The following is a 23,506-nucleotide window of genomic DNA, read 5'->3' on the forward strand; positions in this document are numbered from 1 at the left end:
GCTAACAAGTTGAATCTGCAATACAACATGTGGTTTAATTATGTATTTACTAAATACCTAAATAGTCACACAGAACGAGCAGAGATCTATTCTGGGCGGACACATTGTAGTCGTTCGTCTGGTGGTAGAACGGATACGATGTAGTACCCTGTCGTTCCTTAGAGATTCTACGTCCCTTCCCAGGCCACGCATGTCCACAGCTGCTGCTGAAAACTCGAAGGCCAGGATGTATCACTTCTTTAGTGAACATAAGTCCCCCCTTGTTGGGTTCGATCTTGCTATTAACCTGCACGTTGCAAACCAACATAAAAATGACCGTGGGTTGTCCTGGTTGTGGACCATTGTTGTGGTCCCCCTCTGGTGGTTGACCCGGGTAGGGTTTATGCGAATGAAGCAGGCCACTCCAAGGCTGGGCAGCGGATGTCCAGCTGGTGATCACTGTTGCGGTCCCCACTCTGGTGGTCTACCTTGGTAGGTATTCTGGCAGCTGCAAAGCATCACAGGAATCGCCAGGAGATGTCCGGATTGGGGATCGACATTGCAGTCCCCCTCTGGTGGTTGACCCGGGCAGGACTTCTGCAAATGAAGAATTCCGCTCCAAGGCTGGGCAGCGGATGTCTGGATTGGGATCGTCGTTCCGGACCCATCGTCTGGTCGTCCAGACTGGAAGATCTGGGCAGTAACTTAGACAGATGTTAAATAAAGGTGAAATAAAAAATACAAGAATAAAAAAGTACACACCCCTGAGGGGCCCGTGTTGAGGATCAGCGTGCTAGACGTGTTGTTGCCTACCCTTAACACCTGGGGGCGGCCCTTAAGGAAGTCCAGGATCCAGTTGCAGAGGGAAGTATGTCGTCCCAGGGTCCTTAGCTTAGTGATGAGCTTTGTGGGCACTATGGTGTTGAACGCTGAGCTGTAGTCAATGAACAGCATTCTCACATAGGTGTTCCATTTTTCCAGTTGGGAAAGGGCAGTGTGGAGTGCGATTGAGATTGCGTCGTCTGTGGATCTGTCGGGGCGGTATGCGAATTGGAGTGGGTCTAGGGTTTCCTGGAGGATGCTGTTGATATGAGTCAGCCTTTCAAAGCACTTCATGGCTACCGAAGTGAGTGCTACGGGGCGTTCATCATTTAGGCAGGTTACCTTCGCTTCCTTGGGCACTGGGTACATACACGTCTTATCTTTATATATATTAAATTATTGGTAACACTTTACTTGACACCCAGCGTCATAACATGTTATGAGACGGTTATAACCATTTTTTATTTTTATTGATCCTTTATTTAACTAGGCAAGTCAGTTAAGAACAAATTCTTATTTACATTGAAGGCCTACACCGGCCAAACCCGGATGACGATAGGCCAATTGTGGGCCGCCCTATGGGACTCCCAATCACGGCCGGTTGTGTTCCAGCCTGGAATCGAACCAGGGTGTCTGTAGTCTGCACCTGACAATAATGGGCTACTCTCCCTTTTTATTTACCTGTCACTCTCCTGTCATGTCTCTGATATGAGCTGAGACGGCAAGGAAGGAATCCATTGGACTCAATATGATCGATATGACAACAGCCAGTGAAAGTGCAGGGCACCAAATTCAAAACAACAGAAATCTCATAATTAAAATTCCTCAAACATACAAGTTTCTTATACCGTTTTAAAGGTAATCTTGTTGTTAATCCCACCACAGTGTCCGATTTCAAATAGGCTTTACAGCGAAAGCACCACAAACAATTATGTTAGGTCAGAGCCAAGCCGCAGAAAAACAGCCATTTTTCCAGCCAAAGAGAGGAGTCACAAAAAGCACAAATAGAGATAAAATGAATCACTAACCTTTGATGATCTTCATCAGATGACACTCATAGGACTTCATGTTACACAATACATGTATGTTTTGTTTGATAAAGTTCATATTTATATCAAAACATCTGAGTTTACATTGGCGCATTATGTTCAGTAGTTCCAAAAACATCCGGTGATTTGGCAGAGAGCCACATCAATTTACAGAAATACTCATCATAAATGTTGATGAAAATACAAGTGTTATACATGGATCTTTAGATACACTTCTCCTTAATGCAACCGCTGTGTCAGATTTCAAAAAAGCTTTACGGAAAAAGCAAATCATGCAATAATCTGAGATCTGCTACCTCCTTTTCCTCCTCTACCTGTACTACCACTGTCTCGATCAGGTGATCAGGCAAATGTTTTCTTTCATTCACTGCTTTTCTCGTATTGGCTTACTGAGATCGCCTATTTTTATTCACATACTGTCGGTATATTCTTGTAGATTTTCTCCTTTTGTCTCTCTTTACGTGGATTCTTTGCGGGAGATATTTTCAAACAAGAAAGTGCTGCGCGGGACGCGAGGAATTTTAACCAATCAGATTGCCGGAAAGGGCATTTAAATACCAGTAACCAATCGGATATCTGGAAATTACTAGTCTTTCAGTGTGAAGTACTACGTCTACAAAGGATATATCCATTTATGGACCAAAACGCACCTGAAAACTAGCTTTTAAAAATAATGGTTGATATGCTACATGACGTCGTTGGTGGAAGGAGAAGAGGACCAAGGTGCAGCGTGGTAAGTATTCATATTTTTTTATAAAATACGAAACACTTGACAAAACAAAAAAAATTACAAACGAACAGTCCTGAAAGGTGAAACAAACACTAAACAGGAAACAACCACCCACAAACACAGGTGGGAACAGGCTACCTAAGAATGATTCTCAATCAGATACAACGACAGACAGCTGCCTCTGATTGAGAGCCACACACGGCCAAACACAAAGAAATAGACAACATAGAACACCAGACATAGAATGCCCACCCAAACTCACCAACCAAATACCAACCAAAATAGAGACATAAAAAGGATCTCTACGGTCAGGGGGTGACACTACATGAAACATGCTAACAAAAACTAAATGTATGCTAGATGTAGTTGACGGAGTTGGGATACAAATATACAAATCAAGTATTTATATAAATATTTGTCGATTTATTTGTACATTTTATGGAAGTTGTAGTTGCAAAATATCCCCAAATCTGAAAATTGACAGATGGAAGCAAAATCGAAATGTTTGCCTGTGGTGCCTGGCCTTAATATGTCATAACAGCTGACATAACTTGTCATAACCTGTCATAATATGGTCATAAGACTGTCATGATACATATATTTAGACCTGTTGTGACATATCTTACATTATTTTATGGCTGGTTATGACACCTACATATGTGAAAAATGAAAGGTGGAAAAATGAATGGAACCATTTCCCTCTTTGACAGCTAGGTTTTATGGGTAATATGACTCATGCTGTGGTACTCTATGTATAAAGTTACAACTACAGTTACATTTCAAAATGCAGTTTTATTTGTTATTTCATTTTATCCAAAGATGTGGCCTATCTTATGATTCTGGCAAGCAGCCAAGGTTGAACGTCGATACCCAATCAAAATTCAGTTTTTGACTATCCTGAGTAGAATAACGTTTGCCCAGCAACATTCTCTCATTGGCTAGAATTGAGTACGTGCTGGGAAAATGAAACTTAACAGAATGTAAGCTGCAGCACATTGGGCGCTTTAGTTTTGCATGAGTTTTAGACCATTCCATTGGTCCTTAAGGTAAATCTCCACCCACCTGTGGCACCTGGCTCTGTAAAACCAGCAGGACCACTGCTTCAGCTCTCTGTGACAACAGCAGACAACAATATACAGATCTGTGCAACCACACTAAAAGTGAGTACTCAACTTAACTATCTTACTAATTAAATGTTGTACAACAATCTACTTAAAGTATTTGAATAACTGTTGCACAATATTAAGTAGACATTTTATTGATAACATGTCTGTTAATATTTATGTGTAAATAATCATAATCATCATAATCAATCAATCATCATCAATCAATAATCATATTTATGTGTAAATACAGATTGCTGAAACACATGATGTGGTTAGCTGATATGTAAAATACCTATCCAGGCGTTGTAAGATCTGGTGTCAGCAACGTCAGAGCAGAAGAACAGAGGAACACATGCTTTGTGTTCAGACACCTCCTGATTTACACATTAAGTAGTGGTTTCAGTTATACTGATTCCACTTGTTTATTGTCTGAACTCTTCCTGTCTGTCTACACAGTAGATGTACTGTTTGATGGTAATGGGACACCACCTCTAACTGGGCTATCTGGTCTTAACAGCAGCAGCCAGGAAACTGTAGAATAGTAGCCACGTTTAGAATGTCATTTGATACGCCCCATATGAGTACATTATGTTCACCTGATGTAGGCTACTTTGTTAGGGAATGTAATTTTTCTTACAACAGTTATACCACATAACATTACTCTTTTCATAGTTTGTAGTTTAATAGTTTTTATCAGTTGAAAGTCAAATAGCTGAGAAAAATATATAATTTAGTTTATTCTCATCTGTAAACATTGGAACTCTGCCAAACACTCTCAGATGAGTCATTGAAGAAATGTGGACTTTTTATTTTGTAATGAGGTCATCGTCTGTTTCCATGTTTTTGACTGGCTGCAGTAGTAGTAATGGCACGAGGAAGAGGAAGGACTCTGAGGATTATGTTCCTGTTGACACTCTGTCTGCAAGACTTCACTGGTCAATGCCAAGGTACGCACACACACACACAGACACAGACACACAAACACACACACACACAGTGTTCAGAAGCCTTTTATCAAGACACTATCAACTCAAGCACTTCTTGTCTGTTTCCAGTTTCAGGGCAGCTCTCTGACCTGAGGATAGTTCTGGTGGGGAAGACTGGATCAGGGAAGAGTGCAACAGGAAACACCATCCTGGGGAGGGAGGGGTTTAAAGAAGACTCCTCCCCTGAGTCTGTTACCTCACACTGTATGAAGCAGAGTGGAGTGGTGGCTGGAAAGAAGATTAATGTGATTGACACACCAGGACTCTTTGACACAAAATTGACTGATACGGAAATGAAAAGTGAAATAGAAAAGGCCATCTACATGTCAGTCCCAGGACCCCATGTGTTCCTGCTGGTGATCAGACTGGGGGTAAGGTTCACAGAGGAGGAGCAGAACACTGTTAAGTGGATCCAGGAGAACTTTGGAGAAGAAGCCTCAATGTACACCATCTTGCTGTTCACACATGGAGATCAACTGAAGGGAAAATCAGTGGAGGAGTTTCTGGCTGAGAGCAAAGATCTACGGAAACTCATCAATATCTGTGGGGGCAGATATCACTCCCTAAATAATGACAAGAGAAAAGACAACACTCAGGTTACAGAGCTGCTGGAGAAGATAGAGGAGATGGTGAAGAAGAATGGAGGAAAACACTACACCAATGAGATGTACCAGGCGGCCCAGATAAAGATCGAAGAAGAGGAGGAGAGGAAGAAACAGGAAGAGGATAAGATAGAGAAAGAGAGGCAACAGAAGGAGAGAGAAAGGATCAAAAGAGAAGAAATATTGTCTCGATGCAAGATATCAGCATTGGTCAGTTCGGCCGTATTGGGGTGGGGATACAAATTCTCCTCTCCATTGTGGTTAGCAGCAGGGTCTGTATCAGCCATTTTTGAAGGTTATCAATGCATGGACGCCTATTTCAATTGGGGCGGTTCTGACTCAAAAGAGCACGAGGAATAGAACTTCACCATCTCAGATTGTTCTGAAGTTAAGATTAGTTTTCAAGCTATTTTTTTGGGGGGGGTGGAATTATAATTTGATCACTGAGAAATGATGCTAATTGACTGCACCCAAATTGGCTATTTTAATTGATAAGATATTCAATAAATATACACTACATATACAAAAGTATGTGGACACCCTTTCAAATGAGTGGATTCGGCTATTTCAGCCACACCCGTTGCTGACAGATTTATAAAATCGAGCACACAGCCATGCAATCTCTATAGACAAATATTGGCAGTAGAATTGCCTTACTGAAGAGCTCAATGACTTTCAACATGGCACCGTCATAGGATGACACCTTTCCAACAAGTCAGTTCTTGAAATTTCGGCCCTGCTTGAGCTTCCCTGGTCAACTGTAAGTGCTGTTATTGTGAAGTAGAAACGTCTAGGAGCAAAACAACAGCTGAGCCGCGTCTCTGTCCTCGGTTGCTCGTCTCTGTCCGTCTCTGTCCTCGGTTGCTCGTCTCTGTCCTCGGTTGCTCGTCTCTGTCCTCGGTTGCTCGTCTCTGTCCTCGGTTGCTCGTCTCTGTCCTCGGTTGCTCGTCTCTGTCCTCGGTTGCTCGTCTCTGTCCTCGGTTGCTCGTCTCTGTCCTCGGTTGCTCGTCTCTGTCCGTCTCTGTCCTCGGTTGCTCGTCTCTGTCCTCGGTTGCTCGTCTCTGTCCTCGGTTGCTCGTCTCTGTCCTCGGTTGCTCGTCTCTGTCCTCGGTTGCTCGTCTCTGTCCTCGGTTGCTCGTCTCTGTCCTCGGTTGCTCGTCTCCTTACCGAGTTCCAGACGGCCTCTGGAAGCAACGTCAGCACAGGAGCTGTTTGTCGGGAACTTCATGAAATAGGTTTCCATGGCCGAGCATCCGTACACAAGCCTAAGATCACCATACGCAAAGCGTCGGCTGGAGTGGTGTAAAGCTCGCCGACATTAGACTCTGGAGCAGTGGAAACACGTTCTCTGGAGTCTTGAATCAAGCTTCACCATCTGGTAGTCCGACAGATGAATCTGTGTTTGGTGGATGCCAGGAGAACACTACCTGCCCAAATTCTGTTAGAATTTTGTTTGTTTCCATTCCTGTCATAACATTTTTTTATCTGACCTGGACTTTACTTGCATAAAAATGTTGGATATGAAATCAAAGGAATTCACGCCTCGACATCAACCAGAGTTACAGTGACCTAAAATCACAAAACATTACAAATATTCATATCATGTGTAATAGTACAGTATAAACACCATTAATCATATCAACTTTATAAGTCTAAAAACACTATTCTTTACATCTGCCAAGAGAAACAGAGATTCGTCCTCCTCTTTGAAGTGGGGCATCAACAAAAGAATGGCAGAATGGTCTTTTGGCTTTTAAAAATGTTGACAATTTTCTTACTCTTGTTCAGGAGAGCTTGAGTCAGGCGACTGTCAATCACGATGCAAGGGAGGGTTTTGAAGTGGTCGCAGGGCCATAACTTGGTGAAAAGGAAAGGCCACTGTTCCTGGAGGTCACTGATGCTTGGAGGAGGACAAGAGTCCTATCCATTGTTACAGATAATATCCATTCTTCATTTTCTTTTAAAAATTTCAAAGAAAAGAATGTTAGGCTATGTGCTGCACTCCATACCAGCACAAGAAGACAAACAAACAATTTAAAGAAACATTTGTATTTTTTTGTACTTTTATGTATTTTTGGCATTTCTGTCCCTTTCATTACATTTGTCTCGCTCCCTCATAGCATAAACCATTTATTTTGAGGGCAAACAAATTAACTATTTACAGAACCTTTTTAACCTTGTGTGTGTGTGTACACTTAGAAAAAGGGTTCCGAAAGGGTTCTTTGGCTGTCCCCATAGGAGAACCCTTTTTGTTTCCAGGTAGAACCCTTTTGGGTACCATGTAGAACCCTCTGTGGAATGGGTTCTACATGGAACCCAGAATAATTCTACCTGGAACCAAAAGGGTTATACATGTAACGTTACCTGGAATCAAAAAGGGATCTTCAAAGGGTTCTCCTATGGGGACAGCCAAATAACCATTTTACGTTCTAGATACCACCTTTATGTAAATTTGTTACATTCGCCAATCAAGATCTCACCTCTTTGGTTGAAGGACTGAAGCAATTCCCGGCACTATGTTGGCGTCAAATGGTCTTTTATGTCCTCCGGTTGAACATAGTCAAGGTCTTTAATATTCTCCACTCCAACATTTGCCCTCAGATGCTCTGACAAAGATCTCACCGTCTCGGTCTCCAACTTGGGCAATTGGTGTTTTATTGCATCTTGAAGACCCTCCATGCCTACACTGGTTTAAAACCTCTCTGGGATATGTGGGACGGTAGCGTCCCACTTGGCCAATAGCCAGGGAAAATGTAGAGCGCCAAATTCAAAAAAATGATATAAAATCAAACTTTCATTAAATCACGCATGTAAGATACCAAATTAAAGCTACACTCGTTGGGAATCCAGCCACCATGTCAGATGTCAAGAAGGCTTTTCGGCGAAAGCATAAGATGCTATTATCTGATGATAGCACAACAGTAAACAAAGAGAGTGTAGCATATTTCAACACTGCAGGCACGACACAAAACGCAGAAATAAAATATAAATCATGCCTTACCTTTGACGAGATTCTTTTGTTGGCACTCCAATATGTCCCATAAACATCACAAATGGTCCTTTTGTTCGATTAATTCCGTCCATATGTATCCAAATTGTCTATTCATTTGGCGCGGTTGATCCAGAAAAAAACAGCTTCCAATTTGCACAAAGTCACTACAAAATATCAAAAAAATGACCTCTAAACTTTGACAAAACATTTCAAACTACTTTTTTAATACAACTTAAGGTATTTGTAAACGTTAATAATCGATCAAATTGAAGACGGGTCTATCTGTTTTCAATACAGGAGATCAACAAACTAACGCTACTTTTCTAGTCTTGCTCAACTCTCAAACAGTACACATGACGTTACACTGTTTCCAGGTGGCCTTACTTCTTCATTGCACAAAGGAATAACCTCAACCTATTTCCAAAGAGTGGTGACATCCAGTGGAAGCGGTAGGAACTGAAAACAGGGTGATTAGAAATCCACTATTCCAATGAAATCTCATTGAACAGACAGTGACCTAAAAAAAATAAAAAAAATAATGGTTAGTCCTCGGGGTTTTGCCTGCTACATAAGTTCTGTTATACTTACAGACATGATTCAAACAGTTTTAGAAACTTCAGAGTGTTTTCTATCCAAATCTACTAATAATATAAATATCTTATATTCTGGGGATGAGTAGAAGGAAGTTGAAATTGGGCACGCTATTTATCCAATAGTGAATTTGCTGCCCCCTATCCTAGAGTTAAGAAGAACACACTAAGGGATTCAGGGAAACAGAGAAACCTGAAAGATCAATGCAACAGACAACATGTCAACTTGGCTACTGTTGGCTAACACAATCCTAACAAGCTAACGTTAGCTAACACAATCCAAACAAGCTAACGTTAGCTAGCTAGTTAGCAGCTTAGTTAAGAAAACCTGCAGAAGGTATATATAGAAGAATATAGTATATGGAATTACTACATACTAATCAGCTGCACAAAAATATTTAGGCGACTTTTCCACAACAATAAAATAGCTAGAGTAGAACATAGAGCTTATTTTCTCATGAGTCTTCCCTCACAGACCGTTTGGCGAGGCGCATCGCATTAGTGGAAATCAAGTCTTTTATTGAAGTTATTGAAGTTAGTCATTCGATGTTAGCCATATTTGTTCGGTAACATTGAAAATGTTGGCACTGAAGATTATAGTCATTGCGGTTGTATTGATTCATGTGTGGGCAGTAGCAGCAATTTCATTGCAGTGAAAATCTGCTCTACTCAATAAAGGGCAAATAGTTAACCTGTCTAGGATCAGCGTGGCGCTAGCGGCACACCCCCCCCCCCCCCCCACTGAAAAACCAGTGCCGCGAAATTCAAAAAAAATATTTTTTTAAAATATTTAACTTTCACACATTAAAGTCCAATACAGCTAATGAAAGACACAGATCTTATGAATCCAGTCAACATTTCCGATTTTTAAAATGTTTTACAGGGAAGACACAATATGTAAAGATGTACATCTATTACCTAAAAACACATTAGCATAATCCACCATCTTTTATTTGTCCACCAACACCAGTAGCCATCACCAATTCGGCTAAACTAAGATATTTATAGCCCCTAACCAACAAAAAAACTCATTAGATGACAGTCTGATAACATATTTATGGTATGGGATAGGTTTTGTTAGAAAAAAGTGCATATTTCAGGTATATGGCATAGTTTACAATTGCACCCACCATCACAAATGGACTAGAATAATTACAATGAGCAACGTGTTTACCTAACTTCTAATCATCAAACATTTCGTAAAAATACACAGCATACACGAATCGAAAGACACAGATCCTGTGAATACAGACAATATTTCAGATTTTCTAAGTGTCTTACAGCGAAAACACAATAAATCGTTATATTAGCTTAGCACATAGCAATTAGCAGCCCAGCATTGATTCTAGCCAAAGTGAGCGATAAAAGTCAACATCGCCAAAAGATATTAATTTTTTCACTAACCTTCTCAGAATTCTTCCGATGACACTCCTGTAACATCACATTACAACATGCATATACAGTTTGATCGAAAATGTTTATATTTAGCCACCAAAATCATGGTTAGACAATGTGAAATGTAGACAAGCTGGTAAAGAAAAAGTCCTTGCGCCACTTAGACAGTGATCTACTCTTATACATAAATACTCATAAACGTGACTAAAAAATATAGGGTGGACAGGGATTGATAGACAATTTAATTCTTAATACAATTGCGTTATTACATTTTTTAATTTATCCTTACTTTTCAATACAGTTTGCGCCAAGCGAAGCTACGTCAAAAAACATGGCGTCCTAAGCCACTAAAATGTTTCGACAGAAACACGATTTATCATAATAAAAATGTCCTACCTTGAGCTGTTCTTCCATCAGTATCTTGGGCAAAGGATCCTTTCTTGGGAGAAATCGTCTTTTGGTGGAAAGCTGTCCTCTTGCCATGTGGAAATGTCAACTGAGTTCGGGATGAACTGAAAAGCATGCCCAACTTTTCACATCGTTGCAAAAATAAATGTCCCAAAATCGCACTAAACGGATATAAATTGCTATAAAACGCTTTAAATTAACTACTTTATGATGTTTGTAACTCCTATAACGAGTGAAAAGATGACCGGAGAAATATAACAGGCTAAACTAACGCTTGGAACAGGAGAGGGTCGGTGTCTTCCACGCGCGTTACGCAGCTCCCAAAGAATGACTAGCTTCAGAGTTTTTTCATTTGTAGGGCCTGTGAACGCGCAATCGAGCCCGTTGGAATCGTCATCACGTAAAGGCATCCAGGGGAAGACGTAAGAAGTGTCCGTATAGTCATAGCAACGACAGTGCCCTTTTAACTGACTTCAGAAAAGTGGCCAACATTTCTCAAATCTGACTCCATGTCAGGGAAATTGCTGTAGAATGGGCTCTGTTCCACTTAGAGACAAAATTTCAACTCCTATAGAAACTATAGACTGTTTTCTATCCAATAATAATAATAATATGCATATTGTACGATCAAGGATTTTGTGGGAAGCCGTTTAAAAAATTAGCCACATTAGCATAAATAGTCTAAACAGCGCCCCCATCCCCAACAGGTTAACTGACAAAAGCTTTCTACAGCTCAAGGTCTCAGAGTAATATCCTGGCTGATGGTTACCTCATAGCTTGCAATGCCCGTTTCTAATCTCATATGAAAATATATGTACTTAATTAGGGTCAGTTAACCTGCCTGGTTGTAGATAGATTCGAGTCACTTCGGGGACATTGTTAGTATTTTAGCTTTCCCTAACCTTTACCTAATTCTCCTAACCTGCTACGAAAAGTATATTCTGCTAGTCAAATCCGACAGAGCTGCCCTGAGAACAGTCTTGGTTTCAACTATGAGATAACAGCTCTCTTTCTCTCTCTCACACCACAGACCGTTTGGCGCCGCCAACTACAGCAGTGTTCCTGCACTACTGTAAAGAAATACAGTAAGTTAGAGTAATTTTTTACAGGAGGCTTACATTTAAAGTTAACAGTATTTTTCAGCATTTTACCCATGATGCAATGCAATCTACAGTATTAATGCTGTAAAACACATTTAAGTTATTTTACTGTGAATTCTACCGTGTTTTACTGTTGAAATTACAGAAGAGTCTTACAGTGTACAGCATGGTCCAGAAGGTTAATGTTTTCTACAGTTTACTAAACCACTACTGATTTAGAACCATGAAGTTACCTCAAGTCAGCACAAAGACAACAGGAGCACCGCCTCCGCTATTCCAGCACCATTTACACTTAAACATTTAAACGTCATCAAATCAAGAAAGCTATATCTGCATAGTATAATACACAGAAAGCACACTTAAAGGTACCAAAAACAATTTAGTCCAATCAATGTTGCTAAATATCATGTGGCTTCCCTTGGTACTGATTTCTGTGTGCGCAAGTAAAACAAAACATGTTGACTCACCCTACTTGAAGACTAGTTGAACGCCAATGTCATCCTCCTTTCTTTCATGTTGGCTAAACGGTCTATGACTCTGTCATACAGTACACCATTCATTTTTTGTTGTCATATGCTACCTAGCTAAAATGCTTGCTAGCTTAAATTCCTCACATTGGCAACAATGAACCAGCTAAGTTAGCTAGCTAGTTAAAGTGAGCCTACTAGGCTACATCTAGGCTAAGATAGAACTTCAATCTTCTTAGGCCAGTGGCACAACATATTAATTTCTGGTTAGATCAGAATGCTGTCATAATCATTGACCTGTACAGAGAATTAAGTCAAAACTAGTCTCCATCCATGGCTTAGGAAAGGGCCAATTTAGCAAGCTAGCTACTGCAGGACATCAACACAAACAGACCAGAAACAGAGACGTTTTTATGAAGATTAGGTTTTTCTTAGGATGTGATTTGATTGGTGTATCCCTTGGGGCCGTTTTGCTGCACCAGCACAACCCACATTTCAGCTCAACGCTGATCAGCAAATTATTTTATAATGTTTTTATCAAGAGAGGCTAAATGCTTGCTGGCATCAATCAAATTCTATGGCGTCAACATGTTATATATTCTATTTTGGTCCAGACGGCATCAGACACATGGACTACACATCCTGAGACAGAGGGGCATTTTACTCGCTCGGATCATTTCTCTGTTGAGATTCAGCCACTTGCAAATTAACGGAAAATGATGTTGACATGGGTGAAAAGTGATGGCATTCGTTTTAGAAGAGGCTGCTTCCCGGGCCTCACTTTCAACAAAAGTGACGAAAGTTATGCACGTAGAGTTAAGAAAGATGCCCCTCCTTTTCCCCTTTTATCCGTTCACGTCACGGAACAAAGCCCGATGCACCACGGTTCAGGTTAATCAAACTCCCTCAGTGGAGGACTCAGGGAATCAAGCAATGTAACTGAGATCCTCCTTCAGAAGTGTGGGCCTTTTTGAAACCAGCACTGTTCTGTCCTCCACCTCCACCTCCCTCTTCCTCTCTTCTCTTCTTCTTATTCCATCCAGCACCTCCCTCCTCCTCTCTTCCCTCTTATTCCGTCCAGCACCTCCCTCCCCCTCTCTTCCCTCTTAATCTGTCCATCACCTCCCTCCTCCTCTCTTCCCTCTTATTCTGTCCACCACCTCCCTCCTCCTCTCTTCCCTCTTATTCTGTCCATCACCTCCCTCCTCCTCTCTTCCCTCTTATTCCATCCAGCACCTCCCTCTGCCTCTCTTCCCTCTTATTCCGTCCAGCACCTCCCTCCCCCTCTCTTCCCTCTTAATCTGTCCATCACCTCCCTCCTCCTCTCTTCCCTCTTATTCTGTCCACCACCTCGTTCCGCCTTTCTTCTCTTCCCTCTTATTCTGTCCAGCACCTCCCTCCTCCTCTCTTCCCTCTTATTCTGTCCACCACCTCCCTCCTCCTCTCTTCCCTCTTATTCTGTCCACCACCTCCCTCCTCCTCTCTTCCCTCTTATTCTGTCCATCACCTCCCTCCTCCTCTCTTCCCTCTTATTCTGTCCACCACCTCGTTCCGCCTTTCTTCTCTTCCCTCTTATTCTGTCCACCACCTCGTTCCGCATCTCTTCAACACCATCTACAGGACAATAAGAAATACTGCAGGCCAGTTATGGTTTATTTTTCTGTGCTAATTATGATGCCATATTTTTTAAATTTACACAAATAACCTAAATTCTTCAACTTTTGCTCGTGGGCGTGGAGAGGTGTGGCCCTTTCTGTCCAATAAGATCACATTTCTGGGGCCCGATCAAATGAACAGGGTCCCAGTGCTCCTGTCTTGAGGAGCAGACAGATAGGGAAGCCCTGGCTGCACAGACCAGAGTCTCAGGGACCTTTTCCTGTAAACAAACTCTTGTTTTAGACACTTCCCCTCTTTCGGGTCTTTTAGAGGTCACTGTAGAGCGTATGTGTGGTCTTATAGAGGTCACTGTAGAGTGTATGTGTGGTCTTTTAGAGTTCACTGTAGAGCGTATGTGTGGTCTTTTAGAGGTCACTGTAGAGCGTATGTGTGGTCTATTAGAGTTCACTGTAGAGTGTATGTCTGGTCTTTTAGACTTCACTGTAGAGCGTATGTGTGGTCTTATAGAGGTCACTGTAGAGTGTATGTGTGGTCTTATAGAGGTCACTGTAGAGTGTATGTGTGGTCTTATAGAGGTCACTGTAGAGTGTATGTCTGGTCTTATAGAGGTCACTGTAGAGTGTATGTCTGGTCTTTTAGAGGTCACTGTAGAGTGTATGTGTGGTCTTATAGAGGTCACTGTAGAGCGTATGTGTGGTCTTTTAGAGGTCACTGTAGAGCGTATGTGTGGTCTTTTAGAGGTCACTGTAGAGCGTATGTGTGGTCTTTTAGAGGTCACTGTAGAGCGTATGTGTGGTCTTATAGAGGTCACTGTAGAGCGTATGTGTGGTCTTATAGAGGTCACTGTAGAGCGTATGTGTGGTCTTTAAAAACTTGTTACGGCTGTCTGAATACTTTTCGAAGGTACTATAATTATGTGACAACATCTTTGACAGAAATGTCACATATTTTTGGACTCTTTAAGTGTTAAGAGTTCACATTTTACAATATTCACTACCAACCCTGACACTTGAGTGAATTGCTGTACAGTATGTATGGCTACTGGAACCTGATTTTCATTTCTCAAATACAGGGTTGTATCGTCGGCTATCTGGGAAATCTTCACCTCTTAATCACATACAACAATTCCTTCAAATTGACTCTTGGTGACCATTGAACAAAGAGTTAGTGATACTAACAGGAATAGAAAGGGTGATGCTGGACAGCCCTGACGAGTCCCTTCATAATGATCAAGTCTAGGTGAGGATCCATGGGAAAGTTTATTACCACCATTATAAAGAGTTTTAATCATATTGATTAGAAAAAGACAAATTTGAAAGAGTGCAATGTTTAAAAAATGTACTCATGATGACTAACAGTATCAAATGCTTTTTTGAAATCCAATAATAGAATAACAGGATTGTCATCTAATTAATCGTTATATTCCATCAAGTCCAAGACCTGCCTGATATTTGTTTTTAGATTTGACGCTCTTTCAAATATCCAGATTGGCACTCATTAATAAAACTACACAGACCAGATTTCTTGCATTTTGCTGGAATGGAAGCGAGTATCTTATCTTTGTTTAGGAGTGTGATTGGGCCTCAATTATCAAGAAAGAATGTATCCTTATGTGGTTTAGGGGTAAGAGTTATAACACCTTATTTTAATGACGCTGGAAGCTCTCGTTTTCCGATGTCTTTCTTAAATGTGGCAAGTAAGAATTAGAGGTTTGCCCATCAGTACCAGGGGATGTGATATTCTTTAACTGTGTGACATCAAATCTGATCTCCTTTGTGGTCAAATCTTCGCAGAAAACTTTATTGAATTCCTCATCAACAGATTTGCCATCAGGAATGGAGCTGAATAATTGATTTGAATTCAATCAGGCAAGAGTCATATTAGTATCAATTCTTCTAAAAGTTTCCAGTGAAGTCTAATATTGATTTATTATCCACAGTGACTATGGCATCAATGCTAAGTCTCCTAACCATATTCAGGTGACCTCTTCTCATCAATGTTGAGTCTCCTAACCATATTCAGATGACCTCTTCTCATCAATATTGAGTCTCCTAACCATATTCAGATGACCTCTTCTCATCAATGTTGAGTCTCCTAACCATATTCAGTTCACCTCTTCTCATCAATGTTGAGTCTCCTAACCATATTCAGTTCACCTCTTCTCATCAATGTTGAGTCTCCTAACCAAATTCAGTTCACCTCTTCTCATCAATGTTGAGTCTCCTAACCATATTCAGTTGACCTCTTCTCATCAATGTCGAGTCTCCTAACCATATTAAGATGACCTCTTCTCTTTTACAAAATAAATACCTGCTGTTCTTTTCTAACCACTGTTTTCTAGATCTTATAAAAGCACCTCTATCTTTAAACGTGACATAGGAGAATATAGGTTGATTGAGATGCACCCAAAGAAAAAAAGTGCAACATCGGAGAATGCAGAGGATTGAGACGCATCCAATGCAACAAAGAAAACATATATGTCTAGCTTAAATTGAGAGATTTTTATGGGGATTTTGGTATTATGCTAATTTGATTTGCGTGGGGCATTGACCTTAGTGGGTTAAGATCTGAAATGGAAATAAAGTGCAATGAATTTAGGAAAATGTAGGAATCAACTGTCTGCCATACAGGAAGTGCAGATTACTAATAGTTAATGTAGGAATCAACTGTCTGCCATACAGGAAGTGCACATTACTAATAGTTAATGTAGGAATCAACTGTCTGCCATACAGGAAGTACACATTACTAATAATTAATGTAGGAATCAACTGTCTGCCATACAGGAAGTGCACATTGCTAATAGTTAATGTAGGAATCAACTGTCTGCCATACAGGAAGTACACATTACTAATAGTTAATGTAGAAATCAACTGTCTGCCATACAGGAAGTGCACATTACTAATAGTTAATGTAGGAATCAACTGTCTGCCGTACAGGAAGTGCACATGTCACGACTTCTGCCGAAGTCGATGCCTCTCCTTGTTCGGGCGGTGCTCGGCGGTCGACGTCACCGGTCTTCTAGCCATCATTGATCCATTTTTCATTTTCCATTGGTTTTGTCTTGTCTTCCCACACACCTGGTTACAATCCCATTCATTACCTGTTGTGTATTTAACCCTCTGTTTCCCCTCATGTCTTTATCAGAGATTGTTTTATGTCAGTGTTGTTTATGGTTGTATAGGTGCGCGACGGGTCCTCGTACCCATGTTTATTTTATGTATGTACATATTAGTGTTTGGAGCATGTTAAGTGGACATTTATTAAAACACTCCATTTACACTCCGTTTGACTCTCCTGCGCCTGACTTCCCTGCCACCTATACACACGACTCTGACAGCACATTGCTAATAATTAATTATATCTATATGATGTGTATTTTTAGAGAGAGAGAGAGAGAGAGAGAGAAAGAAAAAAAGAGAGAAAAAACAAAACACACATGTCTAGCTACTTCCCTTACAGGTTCAGCAACACCTACCCCAGAAAGTCAGAGAAGTTTGAATCATCATTTTTTTGATGTAAAATCTTAATTTGACCAATATTACTGTAGCAAAATAACACTGCGGCAACAGGATTTAAAAGTTTTGTCGATAATGTTGCTTGATCGGTGGTTAGGCTATTAGCTGGACAAAAGTACTGTAGTACTGAGCAATAGTGTTAATATGACCATGTGTTAGGGTGGGTTTTCAGTTCATTTATGTTAATCACAAAGCAGGACAATTCTCAGCAACAAAACAGTGATTCAATTAAGATCCTACAGCTATATGCATTGTTGTACGTGGCTGAATCAACTCTATATGTATTCAAATCTGTCAATTTTTTAAAATTAATTCTTCAGAACTTGGCCTACATTGTCACTACCCACCCTCTTGGGTCTCCAGGCCCAGTCCAGATTCAATCAACCCCTAGTCTGGCCACTGCCTGCCCACTACAGCCTGGCCCCTAGCCTGGCCTTGGCATGGCCCCTAGAGCCTGGCCCCTTACAACCAACCCCTAGCCTGACCTCAAGCCTGTTCCTTACAGGCTGGCGCCTTACAACCAACCCCTAGCCTCATTACTACAGCCGACATACTTCCTGTAGATCTGGAGGAGTTGGACAGGTATAAGCAACATGGTAGTGACTCTACCTTGCCTTCTGATAGGTTAGGTGGAACTTCCACCATACTGCTGATACCTACCCAAGCCTTTCAGATCTACTCCAGTCCCTGGGGGGTTGGGGCGAGGGGATGCAGAGTGTAGGGCAAGTTTAGAGAAACAGTCCACGTGTTCGTACCAAATGGCACTCTGTTTCCTATACAGTGCACTACTTTTGACCAGGGCCCTGCTCTAAAGTAGCAGACTATGAGGGGAATAGGGTGTCATTTGGGACGCAGGCCATGTTTGTCAGAACTGTAGACAATCCAGGGAAGCAGGAACCTCCCCTCCATTCTGCCAGATGCACAGGATATTCCTTTCTTTGTTTGTGAGAAAACTTCAGTACTCAGACCGCTGGGTCAACACAGGCAGGGGAGCTGAACGAGCTGGTTGAACACAGGCAGGGGAGCTGAGAGAGCTGGTTGAACACAGGCAGGGGAGCTGAGAGAGCTGGTTGAACACAGGCAGGGGAGCTGAGAGAGCTGGTTGAACACAGGCAGAGGAGCTGAACGAGCTGGTTCAACACAGGCAGGGGACCTGAACGAGCTGGTTCAACACAGGCAGGGGAGCTGAAAGAGCTGGTTGAACACAGGCAGGGGAGCTGAACGAGCTGGTTCAACACAGGCAGGGGACCTGAACGAGCTGGTTGAACACAGGCAGGGGACCTGAACGAGCTGGTTCAACACAGGCAGGGGACCTGAACGAGCTGGTTCAACACAGGCAGGGGACCTGAACGAGCTGGTTCAACACAGGCAGGGGAGCTGAAAGAGCTGGTTGAACACAGGCAGGGAAGCTGAGAGAGCTGGTTGAACACAGGCAGGGGAGCTGAACGAGCTGGGTCAACGCAGGCAGGGGGGCTGAGAGAGCTGGTTGAACACAGGCAGGGGAGCTGAACGAGCTGGGTCAACGCAGGCAGGGGAGCTGAGAGAGCTGGTTGAACACAGGGGAGCTGAACGAGCTGGTTCAACACAGGCAGGGGAGCTGAAAGAGCTGGTTGAACACAGGCAGGGGACCTGAACGAGCTGGTTGAACACAGGCAGGGGACCTGAACGAGCTGGTTCAACACAGGCAGGGGACCTGAACGAGCTGGTTGAACACAGGCAGGGGACCTGAACGAGCTGGTTCAACACAGGGGACCTGACGAGCTGGTGACATTTGACAATATATTGGCAAAGAAGGACAGAACCATGACTGAAGGTAAAACTCAATATTTGGTTTAATATCTTATATTATATAATGAAATATCATATACATTAACTGTTTGAGAAGGATGTAGCAGACTGATCTGTTCATTAAACCTGGAACACGTGTAGCTATCACAATGATTCTGTACTTCAAATTCAGCTGTTTAACATTTAACTGAAATATACTTGTTATGTTATCCTAACAGCTATACCACTCAGAGAGATGGAGCTGAAACGGCTGCCTGAGTCTGATGGGTGTGGCTCAACAAATCATGATGGTATGTACTCTGTTTGGACTGTGATGTTATGGTCTCTAATGGTTGAGTCAAATCATAATGGTATGTACTCTGTTTAGACTGTGGTATGTACTCTGTTTGGACTGTGATGTTATGGTCTCTCGTGGTTGAGTCAAATCATGATGGTATGTACTCTGTTTGGACTGTGATGTTATGGTCTCTCGTGGTTGAGTCAAATCATGATGGTATGTACTCTGTTTAGACTGTGATGTTATGGTCTCTAATGGTTGAGTCAAATCATGATGGTATGTACTCTGTTTGGACTGTGATGTTATGGTCTCTCATGGTTGATACTAACTTTACTAGTAACTTATAATACTAACTCTACTAGTAACTTATAATACTAACTCTACTAGTAACTTATAATTCTAACTATACTAGTAACTTATAATACTAACTATACTAGTAACTTATAATACTAACTATACTAGTAACTTATAATACTAACTTTACTAGTAACTTATAATACTAACTCTACTAGTAACTTATAATACTAACTCTACTAGTAACTTATAATACTAACTCTACTAGTAACTTATAATACTAACTCTACTAGTAACTTATAATACTAACTCTACTAGTAACTTATAATACTAACTATACTAGTATCTTATAATACTAACTCTACTAGTAACTTATAATACTAACTATACTAGTAACTTTGAGCAGGATGTTATGGTTAAAATAATCATTGAATGAATCATTGAATCAATTGAATGAATTAAATGAATCAACATACATTATCTCTATTTTACAGTGTGATACTTGAATTACTTTTAATGTTTTGTTGTTGTTATAGTTACTGGTAGCTACATTGACTTTATCTGTGTGGTTTTTACAGGGTCTGGTTTGACTGCTGACCTGAGGATTGTGTTGCTAGGGAAGACTGGAGCAGGGAAGAGTGCAACAGGAAACACCATCCTGGGGAAGAATGTATTTAAAGTCGACTCTTCGCCTGCGTCAGTGACCGGACAGTGTGAGAGACAGAGTGGAGAGGTCAACGGGACGACGGTTCATGTGGTTGACACACCGGGCCTCTTCGACACAGCCAGGTCGGACGAAGAAGTGAAAGAGAAAATAGAGGAGTGCGTTAACATGTCCGTCCCGGGACCCCACGCCTTCCTGCTGGTGATCAGGCTGGGGGTGAGGTTCACAGAGGAGGAGAGGAACGCCGTGAGGTGGATCCAGGAGAACTTTGGAGAGGACGCCTCCATGTACACCATCTTGCTGTTCACCTGTAAAGACCAGCTGAAGGGGAAACAGGTGACAGATTCTCTGAAGATGTGTAAAGAGCTACGGAGACTCTCCATCACTTTAGGCGGCGGGTATCACTCGTTCAACAACGACGCCAAAGACGACCCCGCTCAGGTCCCAGAGCTGCTGGAGAAGATCAAAGAGATGGTGGAGCTGAACGGAGGAGAGCACTACACCAACGAGATGTACCAGAAGGCTCAGAGGAAGATCAGAGAGGCGGAGGAGAGGAGGAAGGAGGAGGAGAAAAGAAGGAAGGAGGAGGAGGAGAGAAAATTAAAAGAAGAGGTAAAAGTAGAGATAGAGAAAGAAAAGGAGGAAGAGAAAAGGGAGAAGGTAGATAAAACGAGGAATCTCCACATCGCTCTCGCAGTAACAGTAGTGTGTGTAGTAGTAGGGGTGATCATAGCAGCTGCTGCTGATACCACAGTGGCCCTGGCTCTAGCTCCACTCTTACTGGTGCTGGGAGCAGCCAGTGGAATAACGGCTATCTGCCTAAAGAATGGAAGGTGTGGAGCTAAAACACCTGTCTCTGTAGCTGTATAACATTCACATACTGTATACCTCATTAAGGCTGTTTTTACACAGGCAACCCAATTCTGATCTTTTGCCACTAATTGGTCTTTTGACCAATCCGATCTATTATCAATAATTGGGCAAAATATCAGCATTTGTCTGCCTGTGTAAAGATCAGAATTAGGCTGCCTGTGTAAAGATCAGAATTAGGCTGCCTGTGTAAAGATCAGAATTAGGTTGCCTGTGTAAACGAAGCCGAACAAGACCAAACAACAGAAACATAGATTGAATGATAGATAGATAGATAGATAGATAGATAAAAATTGTCTTAAATCTGTTCCCTTAAGTATTTCTCTGGGTGTCCAGTGATCTATTTATTTAATCATGTGTTCAGGGATAACATTTATGAACACTTAATAAAGAGAAGTAAAGAGTCTGACTGATGACTAATGTTTTTATTACATTTCTCTGATATGCTTTAGAACATGTTTCATCCCTGTATTATGTCAGAGTGACTGTCTGCCTTATAGTTTCACTATCTAGGTTTCAAACCTCGAGAGGAACCAGGCTCTGAGGGGTGTGCCGGGTGGAGATTATAACAGAACATGGCCAAGATGTTCAAATGTTCATAGATGACCAGCAGGGTCAAATAATAATAATCACAGTGGTTGTAGAGGGTGCAACAGGTCAGCACCTCAGGAGTAAATGTCAGTTCGTTTTTCATAGCCAATCATTGAGAGTGTCTCTACCGCTCCTCTTGTCTCTAGAGACTTGAAAACAGCAGGTCTGGGACAGGTAACACGTCCGGTGAACAGGTGAGGGTTCCATAGCCGCAGGCAGAACAGTTGAAACTGGAGCAGCAGCACGACCAGGTGGACTGGGGACAGCAAGGAGTCATCAGGCCAGGTAGTCCTGAGACATGGTCCTAGGGCTCAGGTCCTCCGAGAGAGAAAGAAAGAAAGAAAGAATTAGAGAGAGCATACTTAAATTCACACTGGATAAGACAGGATAAATACTCCAGATATAACAGACTACCCCTAGCCCCCCGACACATAAACTGTTGCAGCATAAATACTGGAGGCTGAGACAGGAGGGGTCGGGAGACACTGTGGCCCCGTCCGACGATACCCCCGGACAGGGCCAAACAGGCAGGATATAGCCCCACCCACTTTGACAAAGCACAGCCCCCACACCACTAGAGGGATATATATAGCCTGCTATGAGGACAGCAGGAGGAATGAATGGATATCACAACATATATAGCCTGCTATGAGGACAGCAGGAGGAATGAATGGATATCACAACATATATAGGCTGCTATGAGGACAGCAGGAGGAATGAATGATGTCACAACATATATAGCCTGCTATGAGGACAGCAGGAGGAATGAATGGATATCACAACATATATAGCCTGCTATGAGGACAGCAGGAGGAATGAATGGATATCACAACATATATAGGCTGCTATGAGGACAGCAGGAGGAATGAATGATGTCACAACATATATAGCCTGCTATGAGGACAGCAGGAGGAATGAATGGATATCACAACATATATAGGCTGCTATGAGGACAGCAGGAGGAATGAATGGATATCACAACATATATAGCCTGCTATGAGGACAACAGGAGGAATGAATGGATATCACAACATATATAGGCTGCTATGAGGACAGCAGGAGGAATGAATGATGTCACAACATATATAGGCTGCTATGAGGACAGCAGGAGGAATGAATAGATATCACAACATATATAGGCTGCTATGAGGACAGCAGGAGGAATGAATGATATCACAACATATATAGCCTGCTATGAGGACAGCAGGAGGAATGAATGGATATCACAACATATATAGCCTGCTATGAGGACAGCAGGAGGAATGAATGGATATCACAACATATATAGACTGCTATGAGGACAGCAGGAGGAATGAATAGATATCACAACATATATAGGCTGCTATGAGGACAGCAGGAGGAATGAATGGATATCACAACATATATAGCCTGCTATGAGGACAGCAGGATGAATGAATGATATCACAACATATATAGCCTGCTATGAGGACAGCAGGAGGAATGAATGGATATCACAACATATATAGGCTGCTATGAGTACAGCAGGAGGAATGAATGATGTCACAACATATATAGGCTGCTATGAGGACAGCAGGAGGAATGAATGGATATCACAACATATATAGCCTGCTATGAGGACAGCAGGAGGAATGAATGGATATCACAACATATATAGGCTGCTATGAGGACAGCAGGAGGAATGA

The 23,506-nt window shown here is 41.8% G+C and overlaps 1 protein-coding gene across 1 annotated transcript in view; it reads left to right on the forward strand.

Annotated features, from left to right (window-relative positions):
* The window catches only part of LOC129839220 (uncharacterized), a 90,146-nt gene extending 68,486 nt beyond the window's left edge, over positions 1-21,660 (forward strand). The window contains 6 exon segments of the mRNA XM_055906526.1: positions 3,627-3,740; positions 4,544-4,633; positions 4,742-5,621; positions 19,068-19,171; positions 19,365-19,436; positions 20,296-21,660. Of these exon segments, the coding sequence (XP_055762501.1) occupies positions 3,627-3,740; positions 4,544-4,633; positions 4,742-5,621; positions 19,068-19,171; positions 19,365-19,436; positions 20,296-21,251 (2,216 nt within the window). The 3' untranslated portion in view covers positions 21,252-21,660.
* Positions 21,661-23,506: the final 1,846 nt, after the last annotated feature.

The sequence above is a fragment of the Salvelinus fontinalis genome, chromosome 40 (assembly GCF_029448725.1).
Source record: "Salvelinus fontinalis isolate EN_2023a chromosome 40, ASM2944872v1, whole genome shotgun sequence".
In the NCBI taxonomy this organism is placed as follows: Eukaryota; Metazoa; Chordata; class Actinopteri; order Salmoniformes; family Salmonidae; genus Salvelinus; species Salvelinus fontinalis.